General features: G+C 39.5%; 1 protein-coding gene across 1 annotated transcript in view; it reads right to left on the reverse strand.

The window, feature by feature from the left end:
• The window catches only part of EBF4 (EBF transcription factor 4), a 50463-nt gene that overhangs the window by 16518 nt on the left and 12893 nt on the right, over window positions 1-21052 (reverse strand). The window contains exons 6-7 of the mRNA XM_090286138.1: window positions 20703-20776; window positions 19573-19641 (exon numbers count right to left, since the gene is read on the reverse strand). Coding sequence (XP_090142264.1) covers window positions 19573-19641; window positions 20703-20776 — 143 coding nt within the window. The remainder of the gene's footprint in view (window positions 1-19572; window positions 19642-20702; window positions 20777-21052) is intronic.

Genomic DNA, 21052 nt, shown 5'->3' on the forward strand with positions numbered 1-21052 from the left:
GCGATCCTCCACTAATTTTCACTCCAAAGGGTTTGCTTTGAGCTCAGGCGCCTCAGGAAAAACAGAAGGTCTTCTGGGGCAGGGTCTGTGCTTGCACTGTTCTCCTTGCCCTCAGCTCAAGGGCAGAAGAGGACACAGATGGCTGGGCCACTCATCACTATACCCATTTAAAAAAATGTATTAGGAACTAATATGAATGACCCATGGACATGGACAACTAAACGGGGATTGACTGTGGGAGAGGGGGGAGGCGGGTGGCGCAGGGGAGAGCAAAGGGGGGAAAATGGAACAACTGTCATAGAAAAACAACAAAAAATAAATTAAAAAAATGAAAAAATAAAATAAAAAAATAAAATCTTAAAAAAAAATAAAAAGATGCATTAAACACCTTATATAAGTCTGAAAGTGGAACCTAGAGATGAACAAACTCTTAAGAAAATTACAATCCAGCAGGAAAGAAACTTAAAGTACAGCCAGTAAGATAGAGCATTGGGCATGGCAGGAAAATTTGCCAAGTGTAATCTTTAGCAGCCGCTCTACCTGAAAGAAGTGGAAGGGGTCCTTAAGGTCACATGTGATCTTGGGCATTTGAGGTCTTGGAGGACAAGAGACATTTCCCTGGAAGAGAAGTAGGAGGAAGGGGTCCCCCATGTAAAGGGAATAACAGCCTGGCCAAGGGGCAGTGGAGTGCATAGCACACTTTCCCAGTGGTGCCTGGGGGCATCCCACACTACTTCCTGGTCTTGGCCTGGGACAGTAGGCAAGGCCCAGTGTCCCCAGGGCCACAGCCACCTGCCAGGCCTAGACCTGACCTCCCCACCATGATCCTCACTGGGGCAGAAGTGGCTGCAGTGCAGATGGGCTGGGGGACTATAAATAGCCAGGGTGCATACATTAGCATGCCAATGCACCCGAACCCCATCCTCTATGCTAATGGCCCACCATGCGCCTGAACACCTTCTGTTCCCCTGCATGCATTTGCATGCACAATTAGCATAATCTTGTATAATTAATGAACAGCGTCAATTTTAGCTCCTAAGTAATTTGATTAACATGTTGATAGGGCACTTACTAGGCTCTCCAAACCTCAGGGCTGGGCATGGGGCCTGAGGAGAGGAGGAAGGAGGTGGAGGGACTGCTAAGCGGGTCCCCAGCTGCCCATGAAGAGTGGTGGTGACTCCACTTTCCCTTAATGGGGCCTGAGGGGAGGGGTGGAGAGGTTGCTAATGGGAGGCCTCTGGGCACCCCCTGTGGAGTGGCAGGGACAGGTTGGAGCATGATTACAGTGGGTCACCTGAGCATGAAGCACATTGTGTCCATGTGGACACAGAGACACACATGTCCCCTGCATGTTCTCCCTGCCAAGGGAGTCTTCTGTGAATGCGGTGGGGGGTGGGGGGTGGGGAGGAGGACAGAAGAGGAGGGGGGATGGAGAAAAAATGGGATGAATGGGAGTCTGGGAATGGATGGGCAGAGGGAAGCCACGCTGTGGGGGGAAGGTGTACTTGTGGATACCTTGGGGACATAGAGGTCCTGAGACTGAAGGGAAGAAGTTGTGTGCTTTTCTGGCCTTGGGTAGGTGAGCCACTTTATTTATGAATCATGAGAGAGGCAGAGGTGCGGGCCTGACAAGGCCCAGCATCTTCTATAATATACCAAGTGACTTAGGGCAGAAAGAACATGCAGAAGGCTAAGTGTTGCCCCCTCCTTATTCAGAGACAGACCCAGTCCCAGCCTGGACATCAGCAGAGGCTCAGCTCCTCTCCTGCTCATCTCTGTGGTCAGCCAGGAAGCTCCTCTCTGCCTCTAACTGACTTTCTTGTAGCTGTCTAGGCTCAGGTGCACTTATCTTCTGTAATGAGATGGTCAATTGAGGTGAGGGCGGGATGGGGTAAGAAATTATATTGTGGCAGCTACTCTGCTGGGCATTGTGTAAATACTTCTTAACTTTACAGTATCCCTACCAGCTGGGGTTAAGAGTCAGCTCCATTTTACAAGTGAGGAAACTGAGCCTGAGAAAGGTGAAACCTTGCTCCAAGTCATATGGTCAGACATTCCAGGTTGGCCTGAGCCCCACAACCCTGAATGGTCCTTAGCTTTATGGAGAGAATCTATTCAAATTGCAGATGGTTCACTCACAGCTACCTTCCGCTTCCCTCTTCTGCCCCCCCCAGGCCCCGTCATGCCTTTCTTGCACTCTCCACCAATAGCCTCCGGGTGTCCCCAGCTCCACTGTAGCCTCAGCATGGGGGCCACTCTGATCTCAAGCTTGATTTCAGCTGCCCAGACATCTACCTTAAGTCTCTGGATCAGGGATGGATCGGCATCCCAACACACATGAACCCCAGGGCACATGGAAGAATCTCTAATGCACCCTCTCTGCTTCTCCCTCCCTCAAATACTCCCAGCTCTGAAAGGGGATCAGGAGAAGGAAGGGCTGTTTATTCTGTAAGCAAGAAGGAAAATTTCAGTCCCACTTTAGCACTGACCCAGCAGGGGGTTCTGGAACCTCAAGGGGAATTGCCAGATGGACCGTAGACAGAAACCTGTACTTGCAGCATCAGTGTGGCAGAAAGGAGACCCTGCTGGAAAGGGTGGAAGGAAACAGATGCTATAATGGGCTTGTTTTGTGGCTGCAGAGGAAAATGAACTATTCCCCTGACCATTGGATTAGGAAGGAGGATGTATTTTTTCAGTTTCTACATCCTCTTCTCATCAAATTGCATTTGTCAGGTTGTATTTCATCTAGGGATTTGGGTCTAAATTTGCCCACAGGGTAAATGAGAGCTTACCTAGGCCAGGTGGCTCAGACATGACCTGTTTCAATAGTGTTATTAAACAACACCCACTGAGTATCAGGCACAACTACATGCCAGAGAGTGTCCATAGCCCATAGTTCTTGCCCACACCCAGGAGCCTGAGGAGGAGAGCTGTGGCATCTCATGAGAGGAAATCTTCGCCCTCTCCCCCCAGTTCCTGCACCAGGATTATCCTGGCAAATCAAACAACTATTTAATCTTAGAGCTGTGATGCCCAATAAGATAGCCATTTTAATGTGGCTATTTAAATTTTAGTCAAAATTAAATAAAATTAAACATTCAATTCCTCAGTCAGAGCAGTTACATTTCAAGTGCCCAGTAGGTACATGTGGCTATTGGCTACGATATTGGTTATTGTACAACATTTCCATCATCACAGAAAGTTCAACTGGATAGTGTTGTCTTAAAGCCTTACATTGTTTTCTGTTTTCTCTTACCATTATGCAAAAGCTTACATAATTATGTTTTATAGTAGTCCCCTCTATATCACAGTTCACTTATCACAGCCTCACTGTGTCACGGGATTTTTAAAAATATTATATTTAATTATATATTGCAAATTTTTTGCTATATCGCAGGATTTAGTGATACTGTATATGTATGTTAAAGTTACGTAGGTTTAAGAGTGTAGGATATGTTTAAGAACATAAGTAGTGTTTATAAAAGTGTGGAAAAGGTTAATAAGGGAGTGGGAAATGTTAATAAGGGACTGGGAACAGTTTATAAATGTGTGGGAAGGGTTTATAAAGCCTTAAAATATATATAAATACTAAAATAAATGTAAGATTCCTACTTCGCGGATTTTCACCTATCGCGGGGGTGGGGGTTGTCTAGAACGTAATACCTGTGATAAGTGAGGGAATACTGTATCTCAATAGCTCTGTAAGCTCTCAGAGTGCAGGAATCATTGTTAAAACTTCTCCCTCTTCTCCATAAAGTAACAGGAACACAGGCAAAAACTGTCAAAATTAAATTATTCAGAAGTTTGAAAATTAACAAAAGGTTTGCAATAATCCAAGGAGTATTTATTTAAAAACATGACTGAACCATAGTAATAGAGTTTTGCAGTGCTTTAACTTGCCCTATCCCGTGCCCCTTTCCCCAGATCTCTGGTAACTTTGAAAACCAGCAGCCTTGAAACCATGGTAGTTATGAAAAGTAGCAGTCTAATAGCTACTAGGAAGGATAGATTGGGTTTGGAACTTCTTAACAGTCTGCATTTCCAGCTGTTGATCTACTTGGCAGCTCCCTAACAGCCACATTCTCAGTACTTGTTATTTGACCTGATTCAGAGCTTGCTTAGTGGGAAAAGCCCTATTCTGAGGGTGTTTGTTGAAAACACCAAGTGACAACTGTTCAATATTGCTGCTGCTTGAGGTGGTGGTACTAGTTAGGGCAAACAGGAGTCTGGAAAAAGTGGGAATGGGATGTTTATACGGGGCTCTGAAAAGCTCTTATATATTTCTGGAGATTTAGAAGGCAGGAAAGAGCACACGCCCAGGAAAGATCTCAGAAAGCCCTTCCTAGTCTCTCGTCTCTAGTTGACCTTGAAATCTTGCATAAGCAGAAAGTGAGGGTAAAGGCAGAGTTGCCCCACAACCTTTTGGTAAAGGGTTGAAGACATCCAAATATAAAACTTCAATAAAGAGATACAAATTATAAAAAAGAACCAAATTTAAATTCTGGAGTTGAAAGAAACAACTGAAACAAAGAATTCCTAGAGAACTTAACAGAATATTTAAGTTGACAGAAGAAAAAAAAATCCGTGAACTTGAAGATAAATCAATTAAGATTATCAAGTTCTGGAGCAGGAAGAAAAAAGAATGACAAAAAATGAACAGTGTCTAAGATGTTGTGGGACACCATTAAGCACACCAACATACAGATAATTAGAGTCTCAGCAGAAAAGAAGAAAGGGAAAGAGGCAGGAAAATGTTTGAAGAAATAATGGTCCAAATTTGATGAAAAACCTTATTCTGCATATCCAAGAAGCTTAATGAACTCCATGTAGTATGAGTGCAAAGAGATGCACATAGACACATACTCAAACTCAAAAGATGAAGACAAAGAATCTGGGAAGCCACAAGAGAGAGAAGCAACTCGTTAATGACAAGGGATCCTGAATAAGATTATTAGCTGACTTCTTATTAAAACTATGGAGGTTAGATGACAGTGATATGACATATTCAAAGTGCTGAATGAAAACAGTTGTCAACCAAAAATTCCAGCAAAACTATCCTTCAAACATTAAGTACAAATTAAAATTAAATAAATATAAAGGATTATTTAAGATATTTACAGATAAATAAAAATGGAGGGAATTAATCACTAATGATCTTTCCTACAAGGAATATTAACAGGAATCCTTCACACTGAAATGAAAGGACACAAGAGAGTAATTTGAATCCACAGGAAGAAATACATAGTACTTGTAAAAGTACCTGTATACTTAAGTATAAAAGACATTATATATGTATTTTTTTAGTAACCATTTTGTTTTCCTACCTAATTTAAAAGACAGCCCTAGCTGGTGTGGCTCAGTTGGTTGGAGCATCATCCTGTAAACCAAAAGGTTGTGGATTCAATTCCTGATCAGGGCACATACCTACGGTGTGGGTTGGGTCCCAGTTGGGGGCGGAGGGCATGTGAAAGGCAACCAATTTCACATCGATATTTCTCTCCTTCTCTCTTTCTCTCCCTTTCCCCTTCTTTAAAATCAGTGAGCACATCCTTGGGTGAAGATTAAAAAAAAAACAAAAACCTGCATATGTTTGGGGGCAGGGAGTATAAGGCAACCCTGTACTTTCTGTTCACTTTTTCTGTAAACGCCAAACTGCTGCTCTGATAAATAAAACATATCAAAGGAAACTGCATAAAGCAATTAACTATAAAACTGTGTTGATGGGCTTTTCTTAGGGAAACCACTAAGAAAATTTCTCCAAAGTTAGACAACAATAACAACAACAACAGCAACCTTTTACAAGTACGCTGGAAACTAGCCATTTAATTCACAAAAAGGGCACTAATGGAGTAATAGAAGAACAGCAACAACAAAAATAAGACAGAAAACACATATGTTTCAATTATTTGACACATCTATTTAAATGAGACACTTTCTATTATTAGGAATTCTTAATATTCACATATATACCACTTAAAATATTTTTATTACTACAAGCTGTGAAACATTGACTTCTGGTCTAAATAGCATTTTTTCCTAGAAAAAAAAAATGTGTAGCACAATTTGAGAGCTTGAACAGGCTAATTGCTAGTAATGAGTTGAATGGTGAGACATATCATTGGAAAGGCAAGAGAAGATTTGCAATGCACAGAGATACAAGGAAAAAGTCAAGGTTAAAATGGGGGTAGAAATTGGAATGATGCATATAAGAGCCAAGAAATGACAAGAATAGCTTGAAGCCACCAGAAACTGGAAAAGGCAAGGAGGGACATTCCTTTAGAGTCTTAGGAGGAAACATAGCCATGAAAACCCCTTGATTTTGAATTTCTGGCCTTTGGAACTGAGAGAAAATAAATTTCTGTTGTTGTAAGTTACAAAAAAAAGGCAACACAAAGCAAAATGGCAGACATACATCCTACTTCATTAGTAATTATATTAAATGTAAATGGATTAAACACTTCAATTAAAAGGCAGAGGTTCATCAAATGGATTTTAAAACAATCTACTTATATGCTGTCTATGTGAGACATACTTTAGATTCAAAGATAGTAATAGGTTGAAAATAAAAGGGTTGGAAAAGATATCAAGTAAACTCTGACCAATAGAGAGCTGGAGCAGTTTTATTGATATCATGCAACGTAGACCTTGAGACAAAACTATTATGAGACAAAGACATTTTATAATGATAAAAATGTCAATTTATCAGAAAGAATAACAAATGTAAACATATGTGCACTTGATAATAGAGCTCTGAAATACATAGAGCAAAAAGTGACAGAATTGAAATAAAAAGATAATTTAACAATAATAGTTGGAGATGAGATTCAATGTCCTACTTATAATAATGGATAGAACTACTAGGCAGAAGATCAACAAGGAAATAAAAGAACTGAACAACCCTCCCTATAGCACCTCATACAATGAGTTACATTTTTACAAAGCACTTTCAATAATTACCATCATAAAGATTTCATTTCCACCTAGGTTTATCTGACTTTAACACAATGTCAATAAAAATGGTCCTCAATCGACAGAATGGAAAGACAACTATAAAATGGGAGAGAATATTTGCAAATTATCTATCTGATAAGGAATTAATATCAAGACTATACAAAGAATTCCCACAACTCAAGAACAAAAACCCAAATAACCTAATTAAAAAATGGGCAAAGGACCTCATTTCTCTAAAGATGATGTACAAATGGCCCCAAACATCTAAAAAGATGATCAGCATCACTTATCATTAGAGAAATGCAAATCAAAACCACAATTAGGGCCCTGGCTGGTGTGGCTCAGTGGATGGAGCACCAGCCTGTGAGCCAGAAGGTCACTGATTCAATTCCTGGTCAGGGCACATGCCTGGGTTATGGGCCGGGTCCCCAGTTGGGGGCATGAGAGAGGCAGCTGATTATTTCTCTTGCACATCGGTGTTTCTCCCTCTCTTTCTCCCTCCTTTTCCCTCTCTCTAAAAAATAACCAAAATCTTAAAAAGAAAATCCACAATTAGATATCATCTCACATATATTAGAAAGGCTAGTATATTAAAAAAAACACAAGTGTTGGTGAGGAAGGGGAGAAATTAGAATCCTTGTGCACTCCTTATGGGATTGTAAAATGGTACAGCTGCTATGGAAAACAGTATTGAGTTCCTCAAAAAAAGAAAAAGAAAAATTAAAACTATCCTAAGATCCAGTAATAGCCAGGAGAAGGAATCACCCAAATGTCCACTAATGGATGAATGTGGTATATACATAAAAGGTAATGTTATTCAGCCTTAAAAAGGAAGAAAAACCTGTTCATGCTACAATATAAATAAATCTTGAGAAATATTACTAAGTAAAATAAGCCAGTCACAAAAATACAAATACTGTATGATTCTTCTTATCTGGAATATTTAAAGTAGCCAAATACATAGTAACAGAAAGTAGACTGGTGGGTCCAAGGCTGGGGAGAGGGGAAAATGTGGAGTTGTAATTTAATGGGTCTAGAGTTTCAGTTTTGCAGGAAGAAAAATATCTGGATATCTGTTGTACAACAAAGTAAATATACTTAATACTACTGAACTGTATATTTAAAAGTGGTAAAGATGATAAATTTTATGTTATGTGTTTCTTCATCACAATTTAAAAAATGACGCCAGGAAGTAATTTTGAAGTAACCTAAAGAATCTAATTGAAAGTTAATATGAAAAAATATAATCAAGAAGAGTTGGAAAAATTCTAAAATATAACAGAAATGGTGAAGAAATGCTAGATCTTCCGGTTACTGAAACATGTTATCCATCTTCAAAAAACAGCATCATGTTTCACATAAATAAATAGGTGAAATAATGAAATAGAGTGGAAAGTCTAGGAATACACACAATTATATTTAGACTATATCATGGGTGATATTTACTGTTTGTGGGGCAAGGTGAATTATTCAATCCACCTCTTTTTTTTTTTTCTGGTAGCTGCCAGTTGCCCCAAGAGAAATTATTGAGTAATCCATCCACTAAAGAACTCTAAAGACAATGAGAAGCTCTTATACAAAGGCAAAGAGAAAAGAGTTTACCCACAAAAGAATGATAACTATGTCATACTTGTTAATAACAACAATGGAAATATTTTCAAACTGCTAATTAAAAATAACTTTCAATCTCAAATTGTGTTCCCAGGGAAACCATCTTTCAAGAAAGAGAGTGCTATCAAGGCATTTACAGTAAAACAAAAGTGAGAATCACTTACCATCAGCAGACCTTCGTTAAAGGAGGAATTTCTAAAACCCCTACTTCAGAAAATGACTCCACAGAAAGTTGTTTGAGATGTAAGAAAAGATGAGCAAAAATTGGATAAATCTAAAAAAATTAAGATAATAAAAATAATAACAATGTGTAGAATTTAAAAATAATTAAAATTCACAGAGTAATAGAATGGCCTAGGATCAATGGTGTGCTGGGAAATGTTTAACAACCATTTCCAGAGTGGGGAAAACTCTGATTTGTAGTGTTGGTCCATTTCCTGGTTATACATTCCTCCAAAGCTGATTTCAAGCTGCCAGTGTGATGTCTCTGAATATGAAGTTGAGAAGAGTTGCCAATAATTAGCTCTTGTGAGTCAGTATGAGCCAGCTCAGGCACACCACTATCAAAGATTCTAATATTAGTCAGGAAAGGAATTATGACTTTGTTAAAAATATATAGTAAATCGTAAGGGTAATAACTAAAAGAATAGAAATAAAATGAATACATTTCCAAACCAGTACAGGGAAAAATAAAATAAACATATCACAACATAAAAAAAAAAGTCAAATAATTTTAAGTAGCAAGAAGAGAAAACAAAGAAACAGAAAAGTGGAACAAATAGAAAGCACAACAATGATAGAAAATAGTTGAAATAAATCAATAATCTCAATAAAGTAAATAGACTAAACTAGCTGGGCAAGAAACAGAATAAATTTTTAAAAATATAAATCCAGCAATCTCCTTTAAAGAGGAATATCTAGAACAAAAGGATATGTAATGGTTGAAAATAATAGGATGTAAGAAGAAATATGAGGCAGATATAACCAAAATTAAGTTGAGAGAACCTCTAAATAATATCTATAAAATAGACTTTAAAGCAAAAATATTATTAGAAATAAAGAATCAATAAATGCTGATAAAAGGAAGCTACAAGATTTCAAACTTGTCCACACTTAATAAACAGTAATATATCTATATATCTATATATATATATATAGATATATATATATCAAAAATTGATGGAGCCCACAAGGATAGCTTAACTTTCATCTCTTAATTTTTAATAGGTCAAGCAGACAATTCGTATACACAGATCTGAACAATACAACTAACAATCCTAAATTATTGGACATATATGAAACAGTAGACTCAATTAGACAATTAATTTAGAAATTAATAACAAAAGATAACTAGAAAAATACCACCTGTTTGGAAATTAAGAAACACACTTTTACTTCTGCTTAAGCCAAAATGGAGTAACAGAGACCACATTTACATATGGCTTGAAAACAAAATAAATCAGACAAAATACATACAACATTTTTAAAGGCAATAAATGTCACACAACAAAGGACAGTAGGCCCTGAGAGATGGTAAATAAACAAGGTGAACCTTACCAATGTCCCAGCATGATCCTTTGAGTTTTTTAGGTCACAGCACTGATTAAGGGAACTGAGGCAGAGCCCAGCAGACTTCCAAGGTTGAGGAGATGGAACTGAAAACTTGGGGAGACCAAGGTAGAAGACTTTATAGCACAGAGTCTCACAGAGGAAAAAGGTATGTAGAAAGAGAACCCCAGAAATGTGTGGAGGGACCTCCTTGAGTATTTAGTAGAGCATTGATCAGTGCATGTATGTGAAGAAACGAATTAAGGCCAGGGGGAAAATCACCCTAAAGGAATAAAGGGAAAAATCCCGGTACTCACCTAGGAATAGAAATAGTGCCTGTTTCTACCAGTTAGACTGGAGAAAGCTAATAATTTGTGGAGAATTGGGTAGAGTACTCAAGAAAGTCTTACTTTAGTAGTGAGGAATAATTAGTTCCAGATTGATCCCTGCTGTGGACCCATCTAATAAATCATAAAAGCAAGACTCAAGAAAATCAAAATGTTTCCCACTAATGTAACTGCATCCCAGAACAAAGCTCTAGGAGATTTTAGGAATACAAAACAATCCACTATCCAAAAAGGAGAAATTCACAATGTCTGGCATCCAATCACAGATTACTATGCATACCAAGATGCAAAAGCAATATGGCCCATAGTGAAAAGAATAATCGATCGAAACCCACAGGATAGGAACAGATGTTAGAATTAGCAGAAAAGGGCATTAGAAGAATTATTATAACTGTATTTGGTATGTTCAAAAATTTAAGTGAAGACAAGGAAAATATTAAAAAGGTACAAATTAAATTTTGTAGAAATAAAAACTATAATGTCTGAGATAAAAGATACATTGGATTGGATTAACAGCAGATGAGATACTGCAGGAGAAAAGATGAGAAAAAAATGAAGGCACAGCAGTAGAAACTATCCAAAAATGAAACACAGAGAAATAATAAGCCAGAAAGAAAGAAAGAAAGAAAGAAAGAAAGAAAGAAAGAAAGAAAGAAAGAAAGATCAGTGAGCTACAGGACAATCTTAACCAGTTATATATATATATATATATATATATATATATATATATATATATATATGTAATAGGAATCCCCAAATGCAGGGTGGTAAAAAAAATATTTAAGGAAATAATGGTCAAAAAGTTTCCAAATGTAATGAAAACGGTAAACTCATAGATTCAAGATCAGTGAACTCCAAACACAAGATACATGAGGAAAATTACACCAAGGCACATCATAATCAAGTTGCTAAAAATGAGTACTAAAAGGCGAAATCTTAAAAGCAGCCAGAGATAAAAGACATGTTACAAAGGTAATGATGGTATCACATTTCTCATCAGAAATGCAAGAGAAAAGACAGTGGAACAGCATCTTAAAACAACTGTCAATCTAAAATTCTATACCCAGCCCTGGCTGGTGTGGCTCAGTAGATTGAGCGCTGTCCTGAGAACCAAAGGGTCACCAGTTCGATCCCCAGCCAGGGCACATGCCTGGGTTGCGGGCCAGGGTCCCCAGTTAGGGGCGCATGAGAGGCAACCACACATTGATGTTTCTCCCCCTTTTTTTCTCCCTCCCCCTCTCTAAAAATAATAAATAAAATCTTTTTTTTTTAAAAGAGTCCTAGAAGAGGTATCAGACATCTCTTTATAAAAATAAAATAAAATTCTATACCCAGTGAGACTATCTTTCAAAAAATACAAGACATATTAAAGAATGCCCTTCAGGCATAACAAAAATGATAGCAGCTAGAAATTCCAATCTATAGAAAGGAATAAAGAACAATAAAAATAGTAACTACATGAGTAAGTATATAAGATTTTTTCACATTATTTAAATCTCTTTAAAAATACCTAATTATTTAAACGAAAATAATAACAATGTATTGTAGATCTGAGAACATATATAAAAATAAAATTCGTGACACAATAGCATACTATACATTAAGTAGTATAATAAAGGAGATTGCAATAAGTTAAAGATGTGTACTGTAAGTCCTAAAGTGATCACTGAAGTAACAAAATAGTTTTGCCAATAAGACAATAAAGGAGATAACATAGAATAATAAAATCTCCAAATCTAAAAAAATGGGGAAAATTAAAAGGTGGAGAGTATTAGGCTGGATTTTTAAAAAGTGACCAAACTATAAGCTGTCTAAAAGAAAGGAACTTTTAGTATAAAGGCTTAAAAATAAAGATGGAGTGGCTATATTATTATCAAAGTAGATTTCATGGATTCACGATAAAGAGGTCAGTTAAATGAGAGGACATAATAATCCTAAACATTTATGCACTAATAAGTTTTTCAAATTATATGAAGCATAACTGATAGGACCTCAGGAGAAGTAGACAAATACACAATAATTATTGATGATTTTAATACCTTTCTCTTAGTAATAGAATAAATAGGCAGAAAATCAGCTGGGATATACTGGACTCTAACAACACTATCAACTAACTTGACCTGTTTAATATTTATAGAACACTTCACCCAATAACAAGGCAATACACATTCTTCTTAAGTGAACACAAAACATTTACCAGGTACACCGTTATCTTGGGCCATAAAACGAGTCTCAATAACTTTAAAAGAATTCAAGATGTACAAAGTATATACTCTCTGTAAACAAAAGAATTAAGTTAGAAATCAATAACGACAAGATTTCGGGAGAATTGCCCACATTTTGGAAACTAAGTAACACATGGGTAAAAAAATTGGAAACACTCAAAAAGGAAATGAGAGTATTTTTAACTGAGTGAAAGTGAAAATATCAGAATTTGTGGCATGCCCCTAACACAGTCCTTAGGGAGAAATGTATATTCCTAAAAGCCTGTTGTAGACAAAAAGAAAGGCCCTAAATCAGCCCTGGCTGGTGTGGCTCAGTGGATTGAGTGCCGGCCTGTGAATCAAAGGGTCACGGGTTCGATTGCCAGTCAGGGCACATGCCTGGGTTGCAGCCTGGGTCCCCAGTTGGGGGTGATCATGAGGCAACCACACGATGATGTTTCTCTCCCTCTCTTTCTCCCTCTCTTCCCCTCTCTTTAAAAATAAATAAATAAAATATTTTATAAAATAGAAAGGCCCTAAATCAAAGACCTCAGCTTCCACTCAAGGAAACCAGAAGGAGAGACAATTAAACCCAAAGTAAGGAGAAGAAAGGAACTAATAAACATAAAAAACAGAAAACAGAAAATCAATGAAATCAAAAGCTAGTTCTTTTAGAAGATCAATAAAATGGATAAACCTAAAACTATATTGTTCAGGAAAAAAAGAGAAGATACAGTTTGCCAATATCAGAAATAAGAGTAGTGACATTGTTACAGGTTCTAGATATATTAAATGATAGGGTATAGTAACAATTTTATACCAACAAATTCAGCAACTTGTATGAAATGAACAAATTCCTTGAAACATACAAATTAACAAAATTCATTCTAGAAGAGCTTAAGGAAGAAGTAATACCAATTCTATCCAAACTCTTTCAAAACCTTGAAGATGAGGAAATACTTCCCAAATCATTTTCGGAGGCCAGCATATCATATCTGATACCAAAACCAGACAAAGAAATTGCCAGAAAACTAGAGACAAATATCCATTATGTACATAGATGCAAAAATTCTAAACAAAATTTGATTAAATCAAATCCAACAGTATATTAAAAAAATAATCCACAATGACCAAGTGAGATTTATCTGGGAAATGTAGGGTTGGTTTAACATTGGAAAACCGATTGATATAATTCACTATATTAAAATTAAAAAAAAAAAGGTCATCTCGAAAGATGCAGAAAAAGCATTTGAAAAATCTAACATCCATTCCTAATAAAACCTATCAGTAAGCAAAAAGAGTAGGGAACTTTCTCACTCTGATAAAAGGCATCTATGAAAAACATATAGCTACCTACCTACATACACACATAAATACATAAAGGTGACCAACTAAGTACTTTCCACCCCAGACCAGGAACAAGGCAGATGTCCTTTCTCACCATTATTATGCAACATTGTACTGAAAGATCTAGCTAGTGCAATCAGGCAAGAAAAATAAATAAAAGACATCACATTCCAGTGCCAGGTTTATATCCTAAACAAACTCTTGTACCTATTCAATTAGGAGAGATGAATAAGAATGTGCACAGCAGCTTTGCTTATCAGAGTAAAAATGAAACACAACAAACTACAGCTAAATACAGCAACAGAAAAGTCTTAGAAATATAACGTTGAATTTAAAAATAACATTTTTAGAAGACTACTATATATAAAAATAACATAATTTTTATAGTTAAACACAAGTAAACTAACAACATGTTATTTAATAGTATACGATCTGTGATGATTTATTTTTCAAAGTGCAAGGTCATGATAAACACAAACCTCAACTTATTACCTTTATGAGGGGCAGGCAGTGGTATGAGAAGGGAAGGGAGATGGTGGTGGCACCATTGGTATTTTTAATATTCTGAGTTTAAATTTGTTAGTAGGTTCACAAGTATATATTGATTATTATACTTCCTAATTTTTATTTTGTTATATTTTTCTTTTCTATGTATCATCTAGGACATAATTACAATTTTTTTTCAAATGGATCAAATATTTAAATGTAAACAACGAAACCATAAAAGTACTAGGAGAAATCACAGGATAATTTTTAAAAAATTATCATGGCGCCCTGGCTGGTGTGGCTAAGTGGATTGAGTGCCAGCCTGTGAACCAAAGGATCGCTGGTTCAGTTCCTGGTCAGGGCACATGCCTGCGTTGCGGGCCAGGTCCTCAGATGGGGGCATGTGAGAGGCAACCACACATTGTTGTTTCTCTCTCTCTCTTTTCTCCCTCCTTTCTCCTCTCTCTAAAAGTATATAAATAAAATCTTTTAAAAATTATCATGGTATGATAAAGGCCTTTCTAAATATGATAAAAATCTAAAGGACTTAAAAGATTGAGGAATTGGGTAAATTTCACCATAAAAAAGTTGTAAGATTCCTGGCTGGTGTGGCTCAGTGGATTGAGTGTCAGCCTGCAAACCAAGGGGTCGCTGGTTCGATTCCCAGTCAGGGCACATGCCTGGGTTGCAGGCCAGGTCCCCAGCTCGGGGCGTGCGACAGGCAACCACACATTGATGTTTCTCTCCCTCTCTTTCTCCCTTCTTTCCCCTCTCTCTAAAATTAAACAACTAAAATCTTTAAAAAAAAAAAGTTAAAAGATAACCAACTAGAAAAGAAATACGTGCGACTCATGACAAAGGGTTAATTTCCTTAATATAGACCTCTACAAATCAGTAACAAAAGCAATCCTTTATAGAAAAATAAAGGATATGAACTAATAGCTCACAGAAATTGTGAAACTGTGTTCAACCACAGAATAAGAGAAACGGAATTTACTGGAATATCACAGTTGACTTATACGATGGAGAAAGATGAAAGAAAGAAAAAAAAGGTAACCACTGCTTATTGTAGTCATTTCTCAACCCTAATATCACTTGCCTTCATTCCCTGAAGATTTTATTCCCGGATCACTATATATGCTCTTGAACATTGGTCCTGTCATAATTCTTGGTGATTTCAATATCAATATAGAGATATAATTCTTCCAACACACTGTCCTGACCATTCCTTGAGCATCTCTCCTGCAATGTCCTTGTCTCCAGCCCTCTAGGTCATGCATCATCAATAAATGCAATCCCCAAATAATCCTACCTACAGGCAGCCCACTGTCTAACCCCCTTCTAGTACCTCAGCTCCAATAATTCTGTGGCTTGATCAGAACCCATGTTCCATTCATCCTGTCTCCTCTTCACTCTCCCACACTCCTCTCCTTACCCAGCTTAAATTTTTTGTCCCATTTTTGTAAACACCCCTTGCACACACTTCCACTCTCTTGCCCTCTCATGTTTCATTGTACTCCCCTGGCAAAGCCCTAACTGGTTATATGCTACCACTCACCTGTTCTGTACCTGCATTTGTGCAGCTTTGCATGGCTGGAAAATGTTCTCACTTTCAATTAATGACCATAAACCTCAGGTGGGTCCTTAGTGCTGCTTGGCAATCACACATTTCCGTGGTCCATTCACTTCCCTGGACAACTATCTCGTGCTCTAATATCTCCCTTTCCATCCTCATCCTCAACTGTTGACCTTAACTTCCTATGTCACTGATAAAACTAAGCAATCGGCCCTGGCTGGTGTGGCTCAGTGGACTGAGCACCAGCCTGCAAACCAAAAGGCTGCATGTTTGAGTCCCAGTCAGGGCACATGCCTGGGTTTCAGGTCAGGTCCCCATTTAGGGGTATGTGAGAAGTAACAGATTGATCAATGTTTTTCTCCCTCTCTTTCTCCCTCCCTTCCCCTCTCTCTAAATGTAAATAAATAAAATCTAAAAACAAAACAAAACAAAGCCATCAGAAGAGAACATCTGCAAGCTCCCACATCGGATATACTCATTTATCCATTTTTGTGCCTAGGTTTTCTGTCTTCACTGCTGTTTCTGTGGATAGCAGTTTATGCTTCCAGCTAAAACCAGTCCTGAGCACAGGGTCCTATGCCCTTTGCCAACTAAAACACATGCCTTTAGCAATTCTCCCTTCCATTTCTTGCATCATTTCCCCCTTCCCTACTAAGTTTTCTCATCAGCACATGAACAAGCTATATATTTTTTTTCTTGGCCTTACATTGTACTTCAGGCACCACCCCATTTCTTTGATTCCTTTAGAGCAAAACTCAGAAGAATTCCTCCAGTCATTGTCCCTAATCTCTCTCCTCCCATTCTTCCCTAACCCTCCCCCTGTGAGGCGAGACTTCTGTTTCTCCACTCCACTGAAGTAGCTCTTGTTGAGGTCACCAATGTCCCTCGCGTTGCTAAATCCAATGGTCAATTCTTAGTTTTCTTACCATACCCACAAGCAGCATGTGATGCTGTGACTGCGGCTCCCTTTTTGGAATATTTTCTTACCTAGGCCGCCAGGACACACACACCCCTGATTTCTCTCTGACTTCACTGGCTACTCCTTCTCATTCCTCTTCGTTGGTTCCACATCTCTGTGACCTCCAAACACTGGGTACCTCAGGATTAAGTTCTTGAACTTATCAATACTCATTCCCTCAATGATTTCATTCATTCAAATTTCTATCTGCAGCCTGGATCTTTCCCTTGAGAATCATATTCCTGTTTTTTAGCTGCTTTTCAACATTCCCATCTTAAACATAACACATCCAAAACCAAACTCCTGACTTCCTTCTCCCAAATCTGATCCCTGCAAATCTCCACCTTCCAGTAAATAGAAGTTCTTTCTAAGTTGCAGGTGTCAGAAACCATGGAGACATCTTTGACTTCTCTCTGTCATGTTGTCTCTCCTTCCATAACAAATCTCATCAGCTCTGCCTGGGAAATATATCCCACATCTAACCACTTCTTACAACTCCTTGTTATAATGTCCCTGATCTTGGCCTCCATCATCTCTCACCTGTAATGGCTACCTGCTTCCACCCCTGCCACCTACAGGTGACCTTCAAATCACCAGAGAAGCTAGAGTAATCTTGCTGCAATATAAATCAGGTCACATCATTCTCCTCAAAATCCCCCAATGGTTTTCATGTCATTCAGAAGAAAAGCCCAAGTCCTTAAAATGGCCTACAAGCACCTTGCTTGATCTTGCCTTCCTCCTGCCCCTCCCCCCCCCCGCATTAGCTCTCTGACATCACCTCCTCCAGTCACCTGGGCCACCTAGCTGTTCCTTAAACACCAGGTACACTCTGGCCAAGAACATTTCTCCCCCAAATTCATACACGGCTCACTCCCTTACTTCTTTCAGGTCTTGGCTCAAATGTCATCTTTTCAGTGAAGACTTCCTTACATAATCTAAGAATCACAATACTCCCCCTTCCTGGGCACTCTCTAAACCTCTCCTGATGGCTTTTTTCCCCTCCTTAGCTGTCATCACCACCCAACATACTATACATTTTATTCACTTAGTTTATGCCTATCTCCCCCACTAGATTGTAAGCCCACAAACACAAAGCTTTTTGTCTATTTTGGTCACTGCTTAATCCACAGCATATAGAAGAGACCCTGGTACAGAGTAGATGTTAAAAAATTATTTGTTGAATGAATAAACAACATACACAACTGGCCAGTGTGGAGAACAGGCATTGTCAAAATTGTTGGCAAACTAGCAATAACTGTCAAAATTACAAATACACATATCTTTTGACTCAGAAATTCTACTTCTAGTAATATCTCTCATAAAATTGACACATGTGCAAAATGACACATGGACAAAGTAATCCACTGCAGTATATTTTATCCCTGAAAAAGAATGAAAACTTCTTCACTGTTCAGCAATAGAGCCATTTAAAGAAATTACAGTTTATCCGTACAATGGAATTTTTACAGTAGCAAAAAAGAATAAGAATTCTCGTGTCCTGATATAAGCTCCCAAATATATATACTACGTATGTACCCACCTTTCGGAAAGGTGCTGAAAATGCATTTACTATGCCACTTTTTTATATAAACAAAGGGAAAGGTGCAAAAATAATGTATATCTGCATTTTCTTGTATATGTACAAACTATTTCAGGAAGGATTGCTTATTTGGAGGGAAAATGGATGGGTCAGACAGAGATAGGAGATTTGCTGTAAACCTTTTTAAACTTGAATATCTTATCTATTAAAAGAATAACTCGGCAGGGTTTATGTTGCAATATGGAATGACCTCTAAGATATAAAAAGTGTGGCAAAAGTAGGCTTACAGTTGTTCATATGGAAAATAATACAATAATTAATAAATAACACAAGAATAAACTTTGTGTTTAGTGTACGCCATCCTGTATGTATGTGTATATATATACATATATTACTTATTTTTTAAAAAAGGTAAAGTACAAAAGAGTGTGTGTACTATGCTATACATAGTGGTGGGGGCAGACTTACTTTTCATTATTTACTCTTGCACTTTTTGAATTTTGTACCTCATATATGTATTTCCTATTAAAAATCATGGTGGAAGAATACATTTTTATATGCATCACTGTGACCTGTTAAGTATTTCTCCAGTTTTCTAACGAAGGAAACGGACATTCAGAGAAGTCAAGTCAAAGAGTACAGAGGTCACCCCTGGACTAGAACCCAGCTTCCCTTGTCCTGCCCACTCAGTCCCTCCATCTCCCAGCTTTTCTCTCTGGGGCAAGTTCACTTCCTACCTCGCCCCCACCCACTGCCCTCCCAGGCCTCATTAGGGAACACAACTCCTAAGCCGAGCCCCAGAATGTTTGCCAAGGCTTCATTCAGCGGGCCATGGCTGGTGGCTGCCCGGTGTCTGACAGTTTTCTTCTGCGGAGAGCCACCAACATGGGGGTGGGAGTGGGGGTGGGAAGCTCTGTCCCTCCCTGGAGCCACCACTGTGCTCTGTGACTGAGCCCAGCCTGCCCAGGCCTTGCAGCTCCCAGGCCCCCTCCCCGAGCCTGTACCTGTCAATAATGACGGGGTCTGAGGGCGTTTCATTCCGGTTACCACAGCTCTTCCGGTCACAGCACCGGCTGATGGAGAGATGAGGAGGGAGGGAAGGAGAAAGGCAGTGAAGGAGAGGGAGATTATAGCATGTGTGCGTGTGCGTAAGTGTGTGTGTGTGTGTGTGTGTCCCTGTGGGGTGAGGATGCTGATGTCCACTCTCTGGGTATGGAATCCTTGGGCCAGAGGGGCTCACTCCCATGGCCTTCGGGAGAAAGGCAGTGAGGGTCCTGTCACAGGGACCTGGAGAGCCCAGCCCTGGGGATAAGGTTGGCAGGGAGACCCTTGTCCCAAAGGCATGCTGCTCCTGGAAGATCCAGGAAAGGGCAGGCTGCTGGCCACCTACATACAGGACGTCTGGCTCTGTGTGTGTACACTTTTTATTCATATAGAGACGAGCTCACATCGTAAGCATGCAGCTCATGAATTATCACAAAGTGAACCCACTATGGAACCAGCACCCAGACAAGGATACTACATATGTGTCCAATGCCCCAGAAGCCCCTTCGCGCCCTCTCCTTGTCACTCCCTTCCCAGAGGTAACCACCATTCCAACCAGATTTTTGAACACTGTGTTCTCTTTTCCATGTGTGAGGAACTACCTCCTAGGACGCTGTCTGACTGGCATCTCCAGGGGAGACCTTGCCCAGAAATGCCAAGCCCTGTGGAAATGGGGAAGGGGACCCCAGAGCCTTGTTCCCCACCCCCTCTGACCCACCCAGGAAGTGCCCCGAGGGTTAAGTAGAGGGCAGCAAAGTTTCCTCCCTCCTGCTCTGGAGGGAATCCAGGAGGCCCAGGCCCTGCCCCCACTTCCCCAGAGAGCCTTCCCCAGAGCTTCATTAGTTAAGCTTCCCAGCAGGGGCAGGAGGCCTCTCTTACAAAAACACTTGGAGAAGCCACATAAACAGGCCAGGCTAATGGGGCCTCAAGGACCCTCTCCTCAGCCAGCACTGTGCCCAGGGGCCTCCCCCTCTTCCCCTCACCGCCTCCCCCAACTAGCTTCCCCAAGGAGAGCAGGGAGGGGGTGGTGGCAGCGGTAGGGGGCAGGGCTTGGCCCTGGCCAAGGTGCAAGTGACCCAGCCCTTCTCACCTGCACATGATCTCATGGGTGAGCAGCACTCGGCACATTTCAGGGTTCTTGTCCTGACCCTCATAGATGATGGCCTGGGGAGGGAGGGAGGAATTGCACAGGCTCAAGTGGAAGTCAGCTCTTCTTCTGTCCAAGCGTGGGGCTGGGGGTGGGGTTGGAGGTGGGGGTGTACCCTGCCCCCTGGGAAGATCATACCCTCCAAGTCACTTTGGGGGGCCTAGAAGTGCAGAGCAGGAGCTGGGAGCCTGGCTCCTCCCCAGTCCAGGATTACGGCCAGGGTGGGCAACAGTGGCATGAAGTCTATAGATTCTGTTTGTCCACAGGCAGCTCTTTCCAGGTCCAGCTCTGCT

Source organism: Furipterus horrens, unplaced genomic scaffold (assembly GCF_987537825.1).
Source record: "Furipterus horrens unplaced genomic scaffold, mFurHor1.1.pri manual_scaffold_8, whole genome shotgun sequence".
Taxonomy (NCBI): domain Eukaryota; kingdom Metazoa; phylum Chordata; class Mammalia; order Chiroptera; family Furipteridae; genus Furipterus; species Furipterus horrens.